This window comes from Myodes glareolus, chromosome 14 (assembly GCF_982192425.1).
Source record: "Myodes glareolus chromosome 14, mMyoGla1.1, whole genome shotgun sequence".
Taxonomy (NCBI): domain Eukaryota; kingdom Metazoa; phylum Chordata; class Mammalia; order Rodentia; family Cricetidae; genus Myodes; species Myodes glareolus.
Window position 1 is genome coordinate 15090100 of NC_142039.1, and position 24640 is coordinate 15114739.

Here is a 24640-nt window from a genome sequence, read left to right on the forward strand (position 1 = left end):
AGTCTAGCCTGGAATTTACTGTGTAGTCTGGACCAAACCCCCTTCCCTCAGCCTTCCTTGTGCTAGGATTACAGGTATGAACTGTCATATACCTTGGAATTAAGAAACAAAAACAATAAACCTTTCTTGTACCACCCTCAATGGGAGGAGGGAGTTGAAGATAAAAGTGTACTGGCTATTGTTGAAACTGGCTATGACCACTTCCCTTAGTCAACTGCATGGAATCAGTGAGAAAATGCAGAAACATAATTGTAGCTCTAAATTCTCATCATGGGAAATTTAAGGGGTTATTCAAAGCTGCTCTTTCTGAAATGTGATCTGCTATCAAATGTATAAATGGTAAGATAAACAGCCCCAGTCCAAGGGATCTCCTCCATCAAGAAATACTGAAAACAGTGATCAGATATCAACTAAGACTTGCGTCTTAGAGGATGATGTCACCTTTGGCCCAGAGCAGACTTTCCCTAGAACCTGGCTGAAATACAGAGTTTCTAAGGACAGGATACTTAATTTGCCATCTTTGTTAATCACTATCAATGTATAGCACTTTAACAGTGTAAAGCTGTTCAAGTTAAAAAAAACAATTGGTTTGTCATCATTCCATTTGAATGATTATATGAGTTACTGGTTATATGGGTAAAACTTGCAGATTAAAATATAAAAGTAAAGTATACAGAGAGCAAGATTCCTTGGTTATCCTATTTCTTTGTACCCCAGTTTAATTGGTAGTGTATTGATTCACATTTTAGTATTTGCCCAGTCAGCGTAAATAAGATCATGCTTTTTGGGATTCATTCGCAGCCTTGTTTTTCTACCATGATTGTTTGCTAGCATGTTTTGAGACAGTAGAGATGCCCAGTGCGTAGTCATTATTCATATGGAGCTGTTGAACACTTGAATATGGCTAGAGTGCCTGAGGAACAAACATTTCAATTCATTTAAATTAACTTACCAAAAAAAGCCTTCCACAGATGGTGACTGTCATATTATACAACTCAAATAATATGTACCTTTGAGTTTCCTGTTTTTAAATACTTAAACATTTATTTCCGTCTTTAGCAGAATACAACATTTTCATTTTTCTTCCTTCTAGGAATTCGTTAAATTTTTAACAAGCATGTTTTAACCATATTTCTTTATCAATGTCACATTTTTAACCACTACCAGCTAGGCACAGTGACATGTCCCTGCAGTCTCAGCATTTGGGAGTTAGAGGCAGAAGGATCAGGAATTAAAGGTCATTTGCACCACAGTAAATTGGAGGTCAGGCTGAGCGCCATGAAACTTTATCTTAGAAAAACAAAATCAAAATTATAACCACTGTCTAAAACATTAAAACATACCATTTTACGTTTGTTTTTTGTTGTTGTTGATTTTTTGCTTTGGTTTTTCGATACAGGGTTTTACCATAGCTTTGTAACCCAGGGTGGCCTTGAACTCAGTGACCCACCTGCCTCTGCCTCTCAAGTGTTGGGATTAAAGGTGTGCACCACCACCACTTTTACCACTCAGTTTTATTTTTGGTGTTTCTTTTCTTCTTAAATTTTTTATTTTATAATTTACCCTGTTCAGTTTGCTCCTTTTCATCATAAATCTTCATTAGAGTTACCACTAATAACCACACAACAGAATCTATACCAGACTGTTTTGAAATTTCCTCTGCCAACTGAATTAATCCAGAACTCATAACTCTAGCCTCAGGCAGACTTTTTCAGACAAGGGCAGAAGCAACCACTTATGTCACCAAAATATCGTAAGACCGATTTCTAGGCAACTTAAACTTCATTTCGTCTGAAACTTCTTGAACTTCCTCCCCCTCCGCTCCATCTTCCACCCCTTTTCCATGTTCAAATCATTCCTAGCACCTCTGTCTTCCATGCTCACCAGAGTCCAAATTCCTCCAAACAAAAGCATGGTCAGGTCTTTCAAAGCAATACCTTAGTCCTTAATACCAACTTCCGTCTTGGGGTTTTTATTGCTGTGAAGAGACACCATGACCATGTTTTTCTTATAAAGGAAAATATTTAATTGGGGCTGGCTTACAGTTTTAAGGTTCAGTCCACTATCATCATGGTGAGACATTGTGGCATATGTAGTTGGTAGAGCATGAGACTCTTAATCTTAGGGTCCTGGGGTCGTGCCCCACGTTGAACACCAATTTGTAGTAGGAGGCCACTTGTTCATTCCCAGCTGCCCAGACCACGAAATAATCACTCAGAAACTATATTATTTGCAATACTGTTTGGCCAATAGCTTAAGCATGTTTCTAGCTAACTCTTATATCCTAAATTAACCCATCTCCATTAATCTGTATATGACCATGTGGCTGTGGCTTACCAGGTAAATTTCCGTCCCCGGCGTCTGTCTCTGGTGGGGCTACATGGCTTCTTTTTGACTCTGTCTACTCTCTATATAGCTCTTTCAGCCTGGCTTTACTCTGTTAAGCCATTTGCCAAAAGCAACTTCTTTAATAACCAATGGCAATAAATCATATTCATAGCATACATCACCTCCCACATCAGACATACAGGCAGACATGCTGCTGGAGAGGTGGTTGAGAGTTCTACGTCTTGCAAGCAACTGGAAATGGAGTCTCACTAGGAGTAGCTTGAGCAAAGGAGACCTCAAAGCCCACCCCCAAAGTGACACACTTCTTCCAACAAGGTAACATCTACTCTAACAAAGCAATTCTTCCTAATGATGACACTCCTTTTGGGGGCTGTTTTTCTTAAAAAATACCATACACTATAACCAGGGAGTTTGAATATTCTTATTCTTTCTATATCACCATTCTTTTGTTTTTAAAGCAAGATAAAATGGCATATACTATAGTTACTAGATGATAATTTCTTGGGTACTTAAATTTCCATGGTTCTCAAGTCTGTCCAGACTGCCGCCATCTTTCCTTTTAATGGTATCCTAATGTTTTTAGTTCCTGATAAGCATTTATCTCTATGTGAAACAGTTCTCTTGATTTTTCCCATAATGACTCCCTAATATGGGCTATTGTGCACATCATTTATTGAAGGTGTTATGCATAATGGCATGGAGGACTATAGTATATGAAAGAAAACAGCTCCCAAATTTATTGTCAGACATTATTGCTCAACAAAAGAAATTTGTCTGTTTCTGTGACTCTCTGTAAGCCCTCATTGCTGCTACTCCTTCATGTCCTCTCCTTTGGAGAATGAGCACCTATGTTTTTCTACTTCTCCAGATTCAAAGTCATTGGAAATTTGTGCTGTTTCATGAATCTTTCCATGGTCATGCTAACCTCAGATGATGGTCAGGGCCCTGGAGCCCTTACTGGATGTGGCCTTTCTGTGCTGTCTATCCTCCATTCTCTCCCATGCTGTTATCTCCCTGTTGTCTACTCAGGTAGGCCCTTGTTTTACTGCCAAGGTAGCCATAGTTCCTAAAGATTAGTTACTTGAGCAGGGTCACATAGCTGGTAAGTGTCTTAACCTTATATAAACTGAAGTAAAAGACTATTTTTAAACATAAAATATGTGACCTAAAAATCAGGCGAGTCTTTATTAGAATTGAGAATTCAAGGTCTGTTTATCTCTGTGCCTTTCTCCTTCTCTACCTTCTCAGTTAAGTCCTCACTGTCCGAAAGGTGTTTCTTAACTCAAATTTCTCTAGAAAATGCCTCACTGGTTCTTGGGCAACAGGCAAATTATTTAGGCTCGATCAGTCAGCTGTAGTGGAGATAAGAAGAGGGGATTGTTGTGTGGCATAGGATGGCTATTCAGAAGCACCTTAGGTGAGATTTGTGCTTATTATGGTTGGAATCATGAACAAACCAAAGGATCAGGTGTTAAAGGATTGGTGACACCCTTGAGCAGTTGTAGAAACTTTTAAGAAGCAGGCCTTAGGCCATTAGGCAGTGCTCATAAAGGGGTTCAGGGAACCAGGCTCCCATCCTCACTTCCTTTTGCTCCTTGGCTTGTGATTAAAGCAGTCTTGCACATGTATGTGCTATGATGCTTTGTCTTGCCACAGGTTCAAAGCAACTGGCCTTCTTGGTCATGGGTTGAACTTCTGATAACATGATCCAGAATAATCCTTTCCTTTTTAACAGTTAATTTTCTCAGGTTTTGTTTGTTATAGTGATGAAAAAAATTACACATATAGTCAAAAGTAGTTTTTAGAGAGGATATGAGAAGACAGACCAGTTTGCGTCTTCTAAATCAGTCTATGGAATCCTAAATCTCTATTGCCACTGTGATAGTAGAGAGGGCCTTTGGAAACTTATTAAATAAACAGTTAAGTTGTGTATGTGATGGAGGAGAGGGCCCCGTGTGTTATAGCCCGTGTGGAGGTCAGTGAACATCCACACCTTTATGTGGATACTGCAGGCTTCATTGGGAAGCACAATTACCCACAAACCTATCTCCATAGCCTTCCACAGTGTCTGAAATCTCACTGTAGCCGAGGCTATCACCTAGCCAGGCAACAACAGCTTGGAGGTTGAGTTCCTGCTGTAGACTGTGGGTCACGCTAGGGGAACAGGGTGAAGAAATTAATGCTAGAATTGCACAGGAAAACCACTGACAAAAGCAAATCCACACTACTTTTCCAAGAACCTGAACTGCAAGTAACACTCATTTCTGAATTTGGTGCCAGTGACATAACTTACATAAAATGTCCCTGATTCAGGATGAGTACATATTATTAGCCAGGATCTTTTGTTTGAATCTTAACTGACTTGCCCCACTGAGTTTCAGTTCTTTTTCATCACCAGGGCAATGGAATATAGTTATCTTTATTGTTTTTCTAAGCTGAATGAGACCTTGGATTCTCTGCCTTCTAGTAAAGGGATTTGTTGTCCTAATGAGGGCACAAGAACATGTGAATACTGAAGATGTATAATAACCTGATCAAAAACATAGATTCATAAAAAGGTATTCAAAGATCATGAAGGGATCATAAAGAAGATCCAAAAGTCATCAAATGTTTTAAGAGATGGGCAGTTGAAATGCAAAAATAAGGAGCAATACATAGTATAGCAATGGATTTTGAGTGTAGACTGGCTAGATTTAAGTCCTGGCTTTGTCATTAATAAACGTGTTATTTTCACTGAGTTACCTAATGACCCCATATTTGTTTCCTTTTCCATCAAGTGGAAATAATGTGTTCTTACTATGACAGTTTACACGATCAGATCTAAGGCACTTTGTACAGTATCTGCTATGTGTTATGTTCTGTAAATTGTTATTCTGTGACAGTGACAGGCGGTTGTTGTTAGCAGTTGGTGGTGGTAATTATAATGGCAGTAAAATTGATGGTGGTAGTGATAGTGCAGAGATTGATATGGGGGTTGTAGTGCTGGTGATTATAATAATGATGCTGATGATGTTGGTGATGATGGTAATATGCTGTGATGATAATAAGGTTGGTGGTGATAAGAGTTTTGGTTGTGGTAAAGATGTGTGATATTGGTAATAGTGATGGTTATTATATTTTATCATCTTTAAAGTTGATGGTAGTGGTGATGGAATGATAATGATGGTTATGGCAAAGATGGTATGTGATATTGGTGATAACAGTGTTGATGGTGGCAATGGTGACAATGACTTTTCTTGTCAGTGGTTACACCAGCTTATGTTTACCAGAGGTATGTGAGGGTTGTCTTTTCTCACATATGTTATTGAACTTAAAAATATTTGCCAGATCAGTGTACAAAGTAGAACACATGTTTTCAAGAGTATTGGCTGCCAGGGCTTTTTCTTTGGTGATGTGCTTATTCATATTCTCAGTCCGTGATTCTGTCAAGACTTTTTGTCTTTTTCTTAATGATTTTTAAAATTGATTTCTCATTCATACTGAAAATACTCACCGAGGATCTTTTGTATTCCAGATACTATATGAGGTGCTCAAAATAAATGCAAAACTCTGTGTTTACAGGTCTTGTGTCTTGTTGGAGGGAGACAGTACAGTTTGAGCCAGCATTGTGTTACATGAATAAAATAAAAGCAGGACCATCAACATAGCTAACTAGATGCTGAATGACTTCTGTCCTGCTACTAAGTTAAATTCTTTTTAACTCACTTGATTCTTAGGATTTTCCCAATACCAATTATTGAAAATGTCATCCTTGCCGGGTAGTGGTGGTGCATGCCTTTAATCCCAGCACTCGAGAGGCAGAGGCAGGTGGATCTCTGTGAGTTGGAGGCCAGCCTGGTTTACAATAGCTAGTTCCAGGACAGCTAGGATTGTTAACACAGAAGAACTCTGTCTCAAAAAAGCAAAAAGAAAAGAAAATGTCATTCTTTTGCAAATGTGTAAACTGAAACACAGGGAAGTTAAATAAATACACTCAATACAGTTGTGAGGTTAGGATTAGAACTCAGTCAGTGGTCATAACTGACTGTGAGGGGCTGGGAACTTGCTGTGGGCTCAGAGAAATGGCGGTGTGGGAGCATGTGTGGGCATTCTCTAGAACACACTGAAATATTTCTGAAGCTCTAGTCCATTGGCTCTTCTAGTAAGTCCTGCCTATAGTCGTCATTTACAATTTCTCAGAGTAGCAAGTTTAGTATTTATTTGACCTTTCCATGTTAGAGATGGAGTGAGCTGGTTCCAGTGGCAAGTTTGATCAAGGCCCAGAATCCCATCCCCACCTCACATTTCCAGCTCAAGTAGCAACGTTCAGAATTTATGTGGATCTTTCATGAGTAATCTTAGGGAAGAGGGACATGTAGCTCTTCTTAGAGTTGGAGAGATTTTTATGAAGAGGCAACATCATTTCCACAGTTGCGTTTCTGGACTTGGTGATCTACCTCAAACAGAAGTCTGAATCAGACTTCACTGAATTTCCGTGTGAAACCTTTTTCTAACAGGGTTTCTTTCCTCTTTTACAGTCCCAGTGCCTGCTCAGCATTTTGCCTACCCAGGCTTGTGACATCTCTGTCATATGTGTTCTTTCAGAGCCTGTGGCCTTCTGAAGCAAGCAAATTCCAATTAAGCAGCTCTTACGGTTCTGGTTCTGTTTAGGTCTCCCTGATCCTGCTACCCTAGGCATAGTAGTTCACTAGTTAATATTTTTAAAAGGTTTCATTGAAATAAAATTTACATACCATGCAATTTTCCCATTGAAAGCTTACAATTTAGTGGTTTTTATAACATCTACAGAGTTGTACAACCATAACCACAGTCCATTTTAGAAATGATTTTTTTTATTTTGTTGTATTTTATTATGTATACAACATTCTGCTTCCATGTATGCCCGCACAGCAGAAGAGGGCACTAGATCTCATTATAGATGGTTGTGAGCCACCATGTGGTTGCTGGGAATTAAACTCAGGACCTCTGGAAGAGCAGTCAGTGCTCTTAACCATTGAGCCATCTCCCCAGCCCTAGAAATGATTTTTATCATCCTAGAATGAAACCCATATCCCTAAGCAATCCATTGTAATCAGATTTTTCTTTGGGCCGCCAGCTCACAGATAATGACACAGAGACTTATTGTTAATTATAAACACTTGACCTTAGCTTAGACTTGTCCCACCAGCTCTTATAATTTACATTAACCTATTTATTTTAATCTTGATTCTGTCACATAGCCCCTTACCCCATTTCTTCATACTGCCCGTGCTGTTTTCTCCACGGCTGGCAACTCTTACCTTCTTCCCAGAGTTCTCACTCCACCTGGAAGTCCGCCCTATACGTCTGCTTAGCTGTTGGCCATTCTGCTTTTTATTAAACTGCTCACAGCAATACATTTTCATACAGTGTACAAATAACCCACAACAGTCCATCCCCTAGGCTCTCTACTAGTCATTTTCTACTTGCAACAAAAGCAATTCAAGACAGCTTTTCTTTGTAAAGTTTATGGTGAGGAAGGAAAGGCAACAGGAGCAGTTACAGAGTGCCCACATTGCATCCACAGTCAGGAGGACATCATTGCATGCTGGGGCTCAGTTTGTTTCTCCTCCTTATGCTCTTTAGGACCCCAGTCCGTGAAGAAGAGTCACCCACTTTTGGTGTGGGCCTTTTCACCTCCTTTAGCCTAATTTATTTAATCCTTCACAAAAAGCTCAGAGGCATCTCTTTGGTGATTCTAGACCATGTGAAGTTGACAATATTAACCATCCTACCCTCCTGCTCTGCTCCTGACAACCACAAATCTATCCTGTGTTTCTTTGTTCTGCCTGTTCGGACATTTTATATAATAGACCCATTTAATATGTGAGCTTTACAACACTGACTTCTTATACTGAATTATTCCTTGTTATGTGTATAAGTGCTGCATTTTAAAGTTTTTGAATAGTAATCTACTATATGGATATGCGTCACTTTCCTTATCTGTTCATCAGTTGATAGGTTTTCATTGAGGTATGAATGTTCACATACAAATTTTTGTATAGATATATTTTATGTTTGTTTGCTTAGAAACCTGAGAGTATAATTGCTGGATTACATTAGGATTATTGTTGAGAGTTTTGAGGAGGGGCTGGAGAGCTGACTCTGTATTTAACAATGCCTGCTGCTGAGCAGGCACATAAGAATCCAAGTGTACCTTGCATACAGCTTTAACCACAACTCCCATGAAGGAAGAAACAGGAGGATTTGGGGCTTTACTGGCTTCTAGCCTAGAGTAGGAAATGTGTACTCCAGGTACAGGGAGAGATTCTGGCCTGAGAGGAATGTTCAGAGAGTGATAGAGACGGATATCTGACACCTTCTGGCCTCTTGAGTGTTTAGAAAAGAGCACACAGTCACAAATACATGCGTGCACAATCACAGATAAATAAATCAGTTCTGAGGAACTCAGAAATTCCAAAATAGGTTATTGTTTTGAATTCTCTACAGTTCAGCTTATCTTTTTCTTCATATTATCTTCAGTATTTCTACTACTACTATTACTATTTTTATTATTAATGGTGTGTATGTCTATGACTGCTTGTCTGTAGGTGCCCATCGAGGCCGGAAGAAGGTGTCAGAATTCCTGGAATTGGCTTTATAGAAGGTTGTGAGTGCTGGGACCCAAACCTGGATTTTTTTGCAAGAAGTGTAATGAGCTGCTCTTCAGCCACTACTTATTGTCACTGCCAGTAGTCTTATTTTGAGGAGTAGGCTGGCCCCAGACACATGATTTCTTTTAGCCTTGCTGTCTTGGATGTTGGCATTGCAGATATGTCACACCATTTTGATCCCTTCCCTGTTTTTTATTGTTGTCTTAGTAATATGAGGATATACCTCTGTCAGCTCTTACTCCCTACCCTAGTTTCCTTAAGGCTGTTGAGAAATGGAAAGTAGCTTGACCTCATTTAAGGATTGGGAAGTTTGGAATATGTATACAAAATTCGAAGAAGAGATAAAGCATTTGGTGCCAGTTTTTGATGATCAGATGAGCAAGGGAAGGGGGAATTTATAAACAAGGCCTAGTAAAAAGTTGATTATATTTTCTTCATTATACCAAAATTAAAAAGTACCAGTTTAAGTGGGCGTGGTAGCACACACTTTAAATCTCAGCCTTCGGGGTGAATCTGATCGAGTCAGATGTGTCTTTGTAAGTTTGAGGCCATTCTGGTCTACATTGTGAGTTCTAGGTCAGCCAGAACTGTACAGTAGAGACCTTGTCTCTAAAGAAGAAGAAAAAGAAGAATTCGTTCAGCAAAGAATTTAGGGAAGACGTTTGAGTGAGTAGTATTAATTAACTCTGAGTTTAATTAATACAAAGTTTCATCACATAACAGTTCTAGTTTATATTATAGGTGATATAAACTTATTTAAGGATTTTTGATGATATAATCTGGTATTTTTGCTTTTGATGTCTCTGTATTCTCTCCAATATCTTAAATATATATTTGCATGAAAGCGACACATGACAAATCTGTGTACACTGAAGATGATTTTGTAAAGTTTCAAGCATGCACACCAGTCATGGATACTAATTCCCTATCCTCCTGTAAGAAAGTGCTTTAGAAATCTGGGCTATTTAGACTCCTAGTGGTTTCTAGAAAAGGGTTCTGGCAGAGAGAATGCTGCCTGTCTTAAGAAGCAAGGGTATTTCTTCAGGGACTTCAGCTTCCCTATGAATACAATACAGTGCTGAATACTAAGTAAAAAATTAGGAAATGTTTGACATTAGGTTCAGTAATCTTTACAAGAAAGGTAGTTCAAATTGTTGCTTTTCAGAGGGGTTTTACTCTCTGGCAATACATGACTGGAGCTACCTGAGAGCCAAACATTATACACCAATCACTCATTCCGAAGGTATTTGTTATTAACATCTTCTATCAGGAGGCGTTAGGAACTCTTGGGGTGCCAGTATGAACTGATTTCTTTTTATCCCATGCACATACACATGCATCTGCATGTGACTCCCACGTCAACACAGTACTGTCACCACTTCATAAGGTGCTAACTTAAAGACATCTAGGAGGAAAACCTAAAGTATCCTTGTTCCAAGTCAGAATATCCCATGTAACATGAGGGGGGGGCGGCTTGTTTGTGTTTTTTTTTTTTTGTCCTGTCCAGTTTTCCCAGCTGTTTAGTCCCAGAGAAAAATCACACAGGGATCTCTGTAAGTTATTAAGCTGATTGGCCCATTAGGTCAGGCTTTTTACTGGCTAACTCTTACATCTTGATTAACCCATTTTTTTTGATCTATGTTAGCCATGTGGCTTATTAGTACCTTTTTTAGTGGGGCAGCTCACATCCTGCTGCTTTGGTGATTTGGGCAGGTGTAGGAGGAATCAACTTTCTCCTCCCCAGAATTTTCCTGCTCTCCTTGTATCATTTTTACTTTTTGTCTGTTTTTTTCGCCTACACCTCCTGCCTGGCCAATCAGCATTTATTTAAAACATGATTGACAGAATACAGACAATTCTCCCACACCAGAGGAGAGCCATGGCCTCCGACTCTTTTCAGCATTTAAACAATTTAAACAATTTAAAGAGAGCATAATAGCAAACAGTATTAAGATTCTCTGTATATTTTCCATCTTTATGCAGCTTTATTTTAACCTCTATTTCTTTTATTTTTACCTTTACCTTTTGGCTCTTTGAGACAGGTTCTCTGCATATCTTTGTCCTGGAACTCCCTCTGTAGACCAGGCTATCCTTGAACTCCCAGAGATCCGCCTGTCTCTGCCTCCCCAGGGCTGGTATTTCAGTGGCTATTGGCTGAAGGAGCAGAAGGTACTCCCGCAGCATCCCAAACTAGGCTTATCTACAGTATGTTTCTAGCTCCAGTACCTGGCTCTGATAACTTGTTTCAGCCCAGTTGCCAGTCAACTATTTATGGGCCCCCTTAGTCACCAGATAATTTTAAATATAAATATAGTGATCGTAAGTTTGATTCTACCGATGAAAATGAACTGCTCATTTTGGGGTGGGAATGCATTACTATTTTTAGGCCATTAGGGTACCACTTGACAAGATCTTAATAGATCCTCAGCAGTAAATACTGCTTTCTATTTTAGGGTTAGGAACAGGGAAACATGAATCTACAGCTGCATATGTTTTTGTATGTTGGACTTAGGAAGGAATGAATTATCCATGTTAAATGTAATGTTTATTACTTTAACACATGAATAACTGATCAAAGAAGGAATCCTGTATCATGATGGGCATAAAGATTATAGTGTGCTGGAGTATGAAATAGTAATGGACAACCTCACAGTCGTTGCTTAAGTCAGTGAAGGTGTATTTCTGTCTTACTGCACAAGTCAGAGCTCTTCAGCTTCTGATTCACCCAGAGACCTTGGCTCCAGGACACAAGACTGCTTCTCATGGAAGTTCTCAGAACAGCCAAAAGAGAGTGTATGGCTCTGTTTGTTTATAAGGCACAAGCTGAAAAACCAGCCTGGGATACATATTAAATTTGAGGATCTGCCCAGCCTAAATACTTAGAATCCTGTCTTTAAAACAAAAGGGAAGGAAAGAAAAAGAAGTAGGAAAATAGAGTACATTTCTAGTGTGCCTGAAGGCTCTGACCTAATGATTAAACCTTTGGTTCCTAAAATGGAGAGCTACTGAAAGGTAGGGGTTGGGACTTGGTTGGAAGACGTTGGTCATGTGGACTGGGGGTATTCTTGTGAATAATATCTTACCCTTGCCCCTTCCCATATTCTCCTTTCTATGTGTGCTGGTGGCCCATTGTAGTCTGAAGACACTTCAATCACTATGGTTTCCTGCCCACATGCATGGTTGCCAATTAGCCATAAATTGAACCTTCTAAAACCCTGAGTCTAAACAAATCTTTATTCTCTTAGGTCGTTGTCAGATGTTTTCATTACAGCACCACAAAAGTAAATTCTACAAAGTCACAGTTGGAGTCTGACTTTGGGCCCTGTGAACTGGGTCTATGTGGTTCACTTACATGGCTAGTAACTATGCTGGACCTGAGCCAGGAGCTCAGTTTCCAAATCAACCAGAGAGTCAACATGGGCCTCATCATCATGGCAGATTCTTAAGGGAGCCAAGCTTATTGAGAGTGTTATAAGAGAAGAAGGGATGCATGGCCTTTTGTGACCTGAAAGTCACATAGTTCCTCTTCCTCTGTGGTCAGAGCAAGTCAAAGGTCATTTAGACCCAAAGGAAGAGAGAATGAGCTCCAACTCTCCATGAAAGATGTCAAAAAAAAAAAAAGTGTGGACTTGCTTTAAATCTGCTCACAGCTGCAACAGCATCTAGGGATGCTACAAGCCACAAATACAGTAATTGCTTAGTCATCTTTTCACAAGCAGCTTATCAGAGCTAGGTGGTAAAGGTTAAACTATAATTCAAGGAAATTTTGGCATTATTGCTTTGTGAATAAAGAAGTGGATTTTTTTTCGTTTTTTTTTTTTTTGTTTTGCTGTAGATTTTTGCTGTAGCTAATTCCCTTTCTGTTACATATTTGGGAATTAATTCCCACAGTTCAGAATTGTTTCCTGTGTTTTGGGGGCTTTCTAATCACATTTCCCTACTTCGTGTGAATACAGTTTCCCTCTGTCAAGCCTTCGTTCCTCTCTCCTAGGTATTGCAGAGATCTGCCTTCCTGCAATTATCTTTATCAGCAGTCATTTGTTCAGTGTTTAGGGTTCAGGCAAGAGCATTCCATTTAAGATATTCACAGATATCCAAGGATACAGAATTACTGGTTGCCCAAGCTGCTGCTCTGGTTTTACCTCATTAAAAAATTCTTAATTCCTTACACTCACCTTCACCTTACCTCAGTTTACTGATGATTTTTGTTCAGGAAGTTTACTGCTTGTGTTTTAAGGACAGCAGAAGAGCTCTAGAACCACAGACCCACTACATCCACAATCAGAACAGCTTATAACAGCATACCCTGTTAGTATGATAGTTTAGAGGCCTGGATCTCCTCTGTTTCTACTGCCTAGAGCAATAAGCATAAACTCTAGACTTCAGCACATAGAAACTGCACCATCTGGTGAATGTGCTAATCAGATCAGGAGCCATTAGCTTCCCCTGACTGTTTACATAGGTTGCCTGGTTACCCACTATCCTCTACACATGCTGGGAGAAAAGAAGCGGTAGTGGGCTAATTTAAAATACAATCTCTGCCCTATTCATAATTTTACTGAAAATAAACTTTTAACTCTTTCTAACCACCTAAAAATGTAGCATAGCCTACTAACCTTCCCTCTAGAATTCCCTGATGACTTAATTTCTTAACATTTTTCATTAAGGAGTTTACTGAACTTGCACTAGCCACTCCCACCTTTGACTGACAGCTGTAGCGCTCTCTCTCTCTCTCTCTCTCTCTCTCTCTCTCTCTCTCTTTCTCTGTGTGTGAGTGTGTGTGCGCGCACACACACACACTTGATCACATGTGTGCGTGTTTGTGTGTGTGAGAACTCTGATGTGATTTTTATGCATAAGAATTCCAGCCCCAGAAACTGCTAGCGCTGGGGACTTGCTGGTTATAAGGGTATATATGACTGGGAACATTTGTACAAGGATGATGGGGAATAGAGACTAATAAGGAGAAGAAGAAGAAAGAGACATGGATAGGAAAATGTTGTGAGTAGATTCCTTAACTCTCAGATTTCAAGCCCCCTTAGGCTTATTGTGGTGTCTTTTAAAAAAAAAAAGATTTACTTATATGCTGTGTTTTATCTGCATGTCTGCCGTCAGATCTCTTTACAGGTGGTTGTTAGCCACCTTGTGGTTGCTGGGAATTGAACTCAGGTCCTTTGAAAGAGCAACTGTGCTCTTAACCACTGAGCCATCTCTCCAGCCCTATGGTGTTGTCTTTAATTGAACCCTGAGAGGGATCCCTAGAAGCTGAGCTTTTAGGGTTACTGTTGTAGGGACATATGGGCCTCATTGTGGAGTTGTGGAAGGTGTGAATGAGTGTCAGTGAATAGAGGTGTCAGATTCTTTGTCCATTACTACTATCTTTAGATACTACAGTTTAGTTCCTGGACTAACATGTTCTACATGAGGGCCTCTTGTATTTATAACTTTTCCCCCTTGGCAACAGTAGGTTTTAAACCCATGGCTATGTGCATGTTAGACAGGTGCTATACATTGAAACATATAGCCTACCCATTGTGTAATTTTTTTTATCTTTTGAGGTGGCCTGTTACTGACTTGCCTGTGTTGGCATTGAATATTGTAGCTCAGGCAGGTCTCAAACTTGCCATCTTCTTGCTTCAGCTCCCTATGTAGATGAAATTATATCCCTGTCTCTATAATGTATTTTTGGAATGTTGAAGACAAAGTATTTCAGGCGTGTACATTTGGGCCCAAATGGGTTAGAAAGCTAATACCTGAAAGGCCATAGAAAAGACAGGAGAAAACATAGAAGAATATTTGTGTCATTTTGGAACATGGAAGACAATGTGTAAGCAAAATTTAAAAGCAAACCACAAAGGGAAAAAAAAGCATTTATACTTTAGATTACATAATACTTTCAAAAAAGATACCATAAAGTATTAAACAGTTACACTGAGTAAAGTATTTATGATCAAAACAGCTAGCAGAAGCCAGAGGATAACAGTCTGGGGTTTTGTGAGGCTTAAATGAGATTAAGTGCAGCTGGAGAGATGGCTCAGTGTATATAGTACTTGTGAGAATCCCCCAAAACCTACATAAAAATCAGGCAGGCATGGTCACCAGCTGTAATCCCAGCACTTGGGAGGCAAACTGGGGAAATCCCCTAAGTAAGTGGGCTACCAAGACTGTCTAAAATGTGTGAACTCTTGGTTCAATGAGAGACCGTACCTCACTTAGCAAAGAGGAAAGCAATCAGGGAAGATATCCAATGTCAGCTTTGGGTTGACACATGTGCACATATTTGTGCATGTATGTATACTATACACATATACATTAGAAAAAATGAGAATGTGTATTCTGAGTACTAAATAAATAGGTATGGATGCTTTCATAAAGGAAACCTGTACATTATTTTTAGGAGTGGCTGATAGAAAGGAGGCATAAAGAACCAATTCTTGAAATGACATAAATAATCAATGGGAAAATGTTTAGCCCAAGTCTTGAATAAATGATTAAATAAATGAAGTATGTGGTAAATTTCTCCCAACTCCGTGTATAAGACTATTTCAGATGAGAAAACATGATACAAGTACAGTACTACTGAAGGGGGAAGACAATGATACCTTCTTATTTCCTGCTGATGCAAATGGAAATCAGTGTATCAGTGTAGTACTTAGGGGAGAGTCTTATTACTTACCAACACTCAAAGCATGGTCTTTGAACTAGCGTTTCTATCTGTGGACAATTCAACCCAAAAGTAGGAAGATAGATGTGCTGAAACACTTCTGCACCAACAGCCTTTTTTGTGCAGGAATGCTTCAGCTGGCCAGTCTCCATGCAGCTCCTGAGCAGATGTAGCTTAGTGTAGACTCCCAGGAAACACTATGAGGAAAAGAAGAGACTAGAGTAGGTTTCAAAATTTTATGTTTCTGATTCTGTTTTTGTTAGAAAATGATAGGAAAATGAAAATATGATTAAAGAAGACACATTTGTAAGCAAATATACTGGAAAACTACTGTCTTTGAGAGACAGTATCATAAGACTTCGAGTATACATTAATGACTTTGAATCTTGGAGGATGACTGTAATATATTCTAATTAGGTAGAAATCAGGAAAGAAAATAACCAGGGACAAATTGATTTACAACAGTGGAGCAAAACCAGTTGATTGCATTACTTTCCCCACATAGGCAAAAATGTAATGATAATCTCTGATGTTAAATTTTAATGTACCTTCTATGAAATTCGTGGTAGAGTTAGATAGTAAGTGAAAATTTTTAATCTTGTGTCTTTTTTATTCTTTTTCATTTTCAGAATACAGCAATGGGTAGGGTTCCAAACAAAAATATCTTATTCAATAATATTTTTGATACTTGGGAGCTCTTTTGAAAATATATTTCGTTTTTATTTGGTGGTGGTGGTGGCGGCGGCAGTGTGTGTGTGTGTGTGTGTGTGTGTGTGTGTGTGTGTGTGCGCGCGCATGCGTGCACATGATATAGTGTGCCTGTGGAGGTCAGGACAACTGGAGGAAAGGAAATCAGTTTTCTTTTCACCCTGTGAGTCCCAGGGATTGAACTCAGGTTGTCAGGCTTAGTAGCAGGTGTCTTTACCTACTAAGTCATTTCACTGACACAAACTTCAAAGATTTTATTGATCAACATAAAATTTTTAATCAAAAGAAACTTTCTCATGTGGAAGACAGTTTCTGTTGCTTTAAGGTAAGTAGTTTGATGTACTAGGGATATAGCTCAGTAGTAGAGTGCTTATCTAGTATGTTCAAAGCCAAATAAATATGAAAAGGGATGAATAGTGTCACCCCAAAGAGGTATCTATAATATTTTTATACATGTAGGTCTTTTTCTAGGATTTATTTTTAATGCCTATGAGTGTTTTGTAAGTTCGTGCACCATATGCATATCTGGTGACCTTACTGGCCTAAAGAGGACATTGGATTATCTGGAATTGAGTTACAGGCTGTTGTGAGTACAATGTGGTGCTTGGAACCAAACCCAGTTTCTCTGCAAGAGCAGCCAGTGCTCTTAACCTCTGAGCCATCACTAACCCTAGATGTATGTCTTAAGGGCTAAGTAAAAAGTAGGTTAGTTAGAGTTGGAGTGATTGTGAATGTTCTTTAATTTCAGTTATAAATGTGGTTTGTATCTACAGTTTTTATGTTTAAGAAGCATCTGAACACCAGCTATGTGACAGAGCGAGAACCAGTGTTTGCTCATGGACATTTCAACCTGACACTCTTATATCCCACACATCCTAACATAGTTGTCCTTCACTGTGAAGATCACATAGATTTTTCTAAGTAATGACTTTTATGAACTCAGTTTTATATAATGATTTTTTTCCTTTGCTTTGTTTTACTTTCCTTGCATTTCCTACAGAAGCCCTGGAGGGGATTTGGGAGCAAAAAAGAAAAAGAAGAAACAGAAGAGAAAAAAGGAGAAGCCGAATTCTGGGGGTACCAAGTCCGACTCTGCATCTGACTCCCAGGAGATTAAAATTCAGCAATCTTCAAAAGTGAGAGCCTGTTTTCTTGCCACAGCTGTTGTTTCCCAATACAGAAGAAATGGGTTTGGGTGCCCTTTGGGCTAGATGTGTAGCTAGTGATTCATTTGGCTGTGTGTTGAATGGCAGTAGTAACTGGAGGGTATTTATAGCCTCCCTGAAGCTCATAGTGGTACCTGCATAACCAAGAGGTACACACTGGGCTTCTCTGTATGTGTGCAGATGTCTCATCTCTTCTCTGTGGAGTAGTATGTAAATCATAGTCATAGAAGAATGTCTCTCTGGGAACCTGGTAGTTTTTTGGTTTTTTGTTTTGTTTTGTTTTGTTTTCTTGTTTTGTTTTGTTTTGAAGTTACACTTAATCTGTGATTACTTTTAGTTCAGAAGATATTCACATTTTAATTTTTCTGGGTGTCTGTCTAATTACCTGCATAGCACAACGCCATCTGGCAGCAGATTTCAGCGGGAGCAGCCATGGGTAAGTCTTCTGTTGACTTTGAATCAGCCTGGTCTGCAGTGGCCATCCCTCATGCCATTGCTAAGGGTGGGAAAGACTTCCTCATGTTCTCCTTTAGGACACCCCTATTTTAGACCAAATTCGCTCATCTGGGTCCCATGTAGGCAGATAGCCTGCTGAAGAGCTAATTGTGCTGTACGATGCAGTTGGCAATTACCCCTGTTTGTGGAGATCCCTACTTCCGGTCACACAGGAGAACACAGTCCTGGTGGTGTAGGAAACCAGAGCCAAAGGAACTGAATAGAAAATAACAACAAATATGACAAATGGTTGTAGCTTCAAGTCACTCTTTCTGGGCAAGTAGCACCAAGACCTGGCACATGGCCTTGACTCCATTCCTCACAGTGTACTGCTTGTCTTTGAATCTGTTTTCTTATCCTGGAAAGCCCATTTCCCTCAGTCTGTAGAGCTGTCATGAAGTTAAGGTGACATCTTTTTTAGTGAAGGTTGCTTTGCTTTATAAAGTACAGTGCACATGGCAAACAGCACCTGTAAATTTTGTGAATATCAGTTTTTATATGAAGTTTATATTATATCACATAAATCAGTCTTTGGATATTTTTGTTGTTGCTGCCTGCTTTATATGAAAGAACTAGGAGTCTCTACAAAGGGCAATGACTTGCCCCAGGTTTGCCCTGAGTGACTCTGAGGGAAAGAACAAAGTTGAATCTTTTGTCCTAGCTTTTCTCTTGACCTCAGGTGATCAGTGTTCCACTGGACAGAACTTCCACCATCAGCTTGCAAATATTTTCCCATTTCTTGGTGTTGCTTCAGCAGATAAACGCATCACTTACCTGCAGTTGTGGGCAGCTCTTTGCTTCTACCACACCATTGGCTTTACCCTCAGGGATTCTAAGCATTCACTCTGGGTACTGATAAGAAACTGCAGCCAACTGAGTGGGAGGAACTACTGCTAATATATATATGGTAGAGAGTTTGTTTTTTAAACATTAGGAGCTAATGTTTAATGAAACTTTTAATGTGGGATTTTGTTTATTATATTCTTAAAAGCTGAGGTTTCTTCCACCCCCACTCCTGTAAATTTATAGCAGGTATAGATAATGCCATACTATGACAGTAGACTATATTTAGAGAATTATCTGGTTTACACTTACGATTAAAATTAAAATACTTGTCTGAATTCTTAACAGATTTCTATTTGTGGTGCTGGGGATTGAACCCAGGGCCTTGTGCATGCCAGGCAGGCACTTTACTGCCTGAGCCACAACCCCAACCCTTTTTTACAGACATTCTAGTGGCAGAAGACTTGGACAGATTTCTCCTAAGGTATTCAATTTGGAAAATAATGGGCAAAGAATGTAGCTGATATTTAGTATTCTGTAGGAATCAGATATGGAAAGAAGTATGAATTTCTGCCTCTTAGGTAAGAACATAATAGTGGGCAGTTAATTGGGGGCTAATGCACATTCTCGCCTTTCTCCCCAGGTGGTGATACTATGGAAGGTGAATGGATAGATTTAAGAATGTATCATAAGGTGAGCGTGGTGGCGCCCGCCTGTAATCCCAGCACCCAGGAGGCCTAGGCAGGAGGATTGTGAGTTTCAGGCCAGCCTGGGCTACATAGGGAGACCTTGTTTCAAAAAAGAAGAAAAGATTAATCCTAAAGCTGAGGGTGTGGCCCAGTGGTCGAGCATTTGCCAAACATAATGTGCAAGGTTTTTGCATTTAATCCCCAGCATCTCAAATAATCACAGTCTTTAAAAAAAAAAATTCACTGTGAATTTCCTTACTTTGACATAAGTTTGAAAATTGTATATTTATTTGCACCAATTTTAGAAAGCACTTAAATAGTGAACATTGGGAGAAAATGTGTCACAAATGGCCATTATTTGTAGCGCAAGTCAGCCTGGTGACACTGCGTAGATAGCACATATAAATACTCTAGGGACTCCTGGAGCTGGACCATCGTCGGCTCCTTCAGAACCAAGGTGGCTTCATGATTACCTCAAAATCATTTCCTTTCGCTGTGTCTTGGAAGATTTAACCCAGCTATCAGAAAAGGAAATTTACTATAACAAACTCAGTACAGGCTCTGTTGACAGTTATATTTTTTTAAGCCTAGATTCTACTTTGCATTTTCAAGTCAAGTTAAATGTATCTTCAAGCATTAGTTGAACTGTGTTGTAAGCTCGGTTCCTGTTGTAGGCCTTTAGTAGCTTATGTTGGAAATTCAAGTGGTTATTTTCTTATCTTAGAAATCAATTACTTAAAGTGTTAGAAAATAAAACAGACCAAAGGTTGTTGTTTTTTTAATGCAAAAAATGTTTGAATTAAAACTAAGCACTTCATGTGAAGTTATGTATATGAAATCAGCAGGCCAAAAGAACAACTGGAATTAAAACAACTTACAAAACACACTGTTTTGTTGTTAAAAGAGAATTACATTTGAGTATTTACGCTAAGAAAAATTGACAACATGGCTGAAAAAAAATGCAGGGCCATATGTTGTGAATCATGCCTGTAACAGTTTCTATTTGAGAGGTTGATGTGGGAAGATCTCAAATTCAAGGTCAGCATGGCCAACTTAGTAAAACCCTATCTCTAATTTATTAAAAAGTTGAGATAGATAGTGGTAGAGCCTTTTTTTGTCTAACATGTATGTGGCTCTGGGTTCAATTCTTAGTACCACTTCCAAAAGGGAGAGATGGGAGGAAGAAGAGAGAGAAAAGGAATGCAATGATTAGAACGGGAAAGTATTCTCTATAATTTGTATGTGTTGTTAAGGTATGGCCCTATCTTTAAAACAGCTTCTTGACTCAGTGGCCATAGAGCTGTGCTCATGGGAGCTGAGTGGAGGCAATAAGCTGTTGGCCTGCTCCAGTTAGACTTCATAGCTTTATCTACTAGGTAATTTCAATGTCAGGAACCTAAAGAAACCCAGTAAATAAGGCAGGCACAGGACAACCTGTTTTGTACTTCAATTAGAGAAGCTTTTCAAGTTAACAAGGGTTTGTTCAGAGCACAGATTTCAGACTCAAAATTGAGCAGAAGTCCAAAGTTGTTGGAGGGTCCATTGTCCCTGTGCTTCATGTTCAGTGTACTGATTCACAGCAAAATCTAATGGCTCTGAAAAGTCTTCCAACCATTTCTAAATCACAGTGGAAAGTATTATTTGAGTGATATCAGAATCCTTAAATTCAGTTGTTTTACACATTGGGGAGAAAAAGCCACTGATTTTTATATCCAATCTCAGGTCCTGTTTCTCATTTTGAATGTAATCTCAGTTTCTGTGTATTATTTTTATGTTTGAAGAATTAAATAGATGGGAATCTGCAAGAGAAAACCTGGAATGTGGGCTTTGGGAAAGGAATTTTGGAATTAAAATACTGCCCACTTTGTAGATAAGAATATGTTTTACTTAAAAATGAGGCTAGTTTTCCACACTTCTGTTGAGTGAATAAACAGTGGTTGCAGAGAAGCTTTTTTTCTGCCTTCTGTCTCAGGGCTCCTCTAGTGTGAGAAAGGCTGGGTGTGGTCCAGGAGAGAGTAGTAGCAGGGTTAGTGGTTTCTTCTTAACCATTTCCTTCCCAGCATAGCCCTAAGGTTCTCTTTCTTTTTTTCCCTCTTTCCCTTCTAATCATCTCTTGTCTGTCTAGTTTCTATTCTAGAAGTTGTTTCCTCTGCCCCTCCATTGCTGCCGCAGAGCATTAACGCTAACAGCACAACCGAGGCTCCTGGCTGCCTGGCTGCTGTGTGACAGTAATGCATGCCTGCATGTCACTTTTTGCCTTCTTTTCCCAAAGGAACAGTGGGACCGGCACAGATGGGCGGGAATCTGAAGCAAAGGGTGCTTCTGTGTACTTAGCATTCCCAAACCACCAGAGTCCCCAATGAAACTCCATCACAGTGGTCATCTGCAACAGTGCAGGTGTTTCATCTCGGTATATTCACAGAGAGCCTTCAGCAGGCTTCCAGGAGGTGGGACAGTGTTTAGGAGTTGCAGCCTCTGAGGCCAATACACACAGTTGCCCTGTATTCCAAAGTGGTGGCAGCTTCCTCATATCATGTGTCTGTGTCTCTACTCTCCTAGAATCCCACCATCCCTATTCAGAAGCTACAGGACATCCAGAGAGCAATGGAGCTGCTGTCTGCATGCCAAGGCCCAGCCAGGAACATTGATGAGGCCACAAAGCGCAGATACCAGTTCTGGGACACACAGCCAGTACCCAAATTGAGTAAGCTCATATGCGTGTTTCCACAATCCAGCGTGAAGAGACCTGGATGTAGTCTTGTGTCATACACTCAAAATTAACACAAAAGATAGTATCTATCTTCTTGAAGTATATACTGGTAGGGACATTTGTTTTCAATAACACTGATTGTAGCCTAATTGCTGTTTCTGTTACGTTATCCAACTTTCCCATATTTGAAATATGTATATATTATAATTTTCTATTAGACTTTCCTATATGTATGTTTACAATAAATATATAACACACTTTATACTAAAAATATACTGTATATAATATATAACTATATGCTACATTCTATAATATAACTAATATATAGTTTATATAACATATAACTTATAGTGTATAGAAAGAGAGTTTGTTTTTTTTCTCTTCATTCCTGTTCTTTGCTTCTGATCTTCATGAAGTTGTTTTATCCTAGGTATTATTGTATTTTGAAGATTTAAAAAAAAATTTTATTGGATGCATATGACTGTTTTGCTTGCATACATACATGTGAGCCATTTGTATGCTTGGTGTCCATGGAAGCCAGAAGAAGGCAATGGATCCCCTGAAAGTATAGTTAAAGATAGTTAGTTGTGAAGTATTGTGTGGGTGCTGAGAGCCACAGCTGAGAGCCTCTGCAAGAGCAGCAAATGCTCTGAACCTCTGAGCCATCACTCTAGCAACCCCCTCTGTCTCCCACCACTTTGTTTTTCCGCATTTCTTATACCTCAGGTATTCTAAAGGACTCAGATTTAAAAAAACAAACTTCTCTATAATATCTCACTAAATGGATAATTGTGTGATGCTGAACATGTAGAATAGGGGGAACGCGAGTCAAATAATCCCAAACTAACTCCAAATAGAGTATTCTAAGGTTTTTCTTTATGAAAGGGAAAGCTCACAGAACAGGAACGGGGGTCCAAAATCAAGGTATGGAGCACAGGAAGCTAGGGGTGAGTGGGTGGGATTGTGACCTTTTGGTACCTCAAAGCCATGCTTCAACCTGGTCCAGGCTCTCAAAGGCCATTGGCTAAAGGAGGTTCCCCATCACCCCTTTTGTCTAAATAAGAGTTTCAAACCCAATACAAAATTGTGTACAATAAGAACAGATATCAAGTATAAAAATTAGAATTATAACCAGCATAAACAATATTAAGCAAGGAAAGTATGCTAAATGTTTTAATAATCATTCTATCCTAAGGAGTCTAAATCTTGTATTAGAAATGGCTTGGCTAAATCATAAGAGGAAATTAACTATGACTATCTAATCTTTAACCCCATCAAAGGGAGAAGGGAAATAATATTACTTGAGTAGGCAGGAAGTGCAGTCAGACAGCTTCCAAAATGTACAGTAGGTGACAGAGACAACTGGCTACCTGAACAGTTGCCCAAAGTCTTATTTGCAGTGTTGGAGCAACCAATGTTGGCTAAGACCCAGAGTAATTGACAGACCATTTTTAGAGGCAGGAAATATTTTTTAAAACTGTCTTACCCTATCTTGGCAAGATTTGACAGTGTTTTTACCCTGTTTGTCTAGTCCAGACAATGTGTATTTTGTCAGTGGTAGAGGCATGGGCAGTCCCTTACTCAAAGGCCAGTTTTGCAAAGAAGAAAACAAGCTCCACGTGGAGTGTCTTCAGTGCTCAATATTTTCTTGGGCATAGGTTGGTGCTGCCAGGAGCAATTGTGTCTCACTTCAACAGAACCCTAAATTATTTAAATGCCATAGTCTACAGTTATTTAAGTAGTTGAAAATCAATGTGGAATACAATCTCCATGTATCTAAAGAACCTGATTAGTCTAACTATATATGGATCACTATAGACCTATACTGCTTAATACCTATATAGCTTAAATACTAAGACTTCTATGAATATTAAACAATCTTTAAACCACTGTGCAACAAATGAGGACAATGACTTCAAAATGTAAACAATGTACAAGTATCTTCATCAGAGGTAGAAATGTATAGTGCAATATGATAAATATATCCTAAAATGTATCAATACACAAAATCTCTTAGAGAGGTAGAAACATACACGCATACAATCGGACAAAATAACTTTGCATAGGTGTACAAATATTGTAAATAGAAGTAGGAGCATATTCAATATAACAAATATAATTTGAACTTGTATCAATATGTAAGAATCTATACCAATGTAAATTGTCCATAAATAGTAGCTCAGAAGTATGCATGCTATTACTCACTATTATTGTTATTGTAAGCTCACACTGATCAACCTAGTATCCCATTCAGTTTTCCCTTTTTTTCTCTCCCATTTTGCAAAGGTGAGATTATTAATAATATAAAAGCAATCAAATTACATGACAGCATAAATGTCCTACTTTGACTTCGAATTGTGCCTACTTACATATTGATTATTTAGGTTCCAGTCAGCATATAAAGGGTCACTTGCCACCTAAAACTCTAAGCATCCCAGTTATAT

At 39.1% G+C, this 24640-nt stretch overlaps 1 protein-coding gene across 3 annotated transcripts in view; it reads left to right on the forward strand.

Moving 5' to 3' along the window:
* Positions 1-24640, forward strand: part of Nmt2 (N-myristoyltransferase 2) — a 48435-nt gene that overhangs the window by 5374 nt on the left and 18421 nt on the right. The window contains exons 2-5 of one of the 3 annotated variants that reach the window (XM_085699067.2): positions 17354-17489; positions 17913-17955; positions 19441-19490; positions 22046-22190. In XM_085699067.2, coding sequence (XP_085555193.1) covers positions 17354-17489; positions 17913-17955; positions 19441-19490; positions 22046-22190 — 374 coding nt within the window. The remainder of the gene's footprint in view (positions 1-17353; positions 17490-17912; positions 17956-19440; positions 19491-22045; positions 22191-24640) is intronic. The other 2 variants (XM_085699069.2, XM_085699068.2) reach the window with 2 other exon arrangements.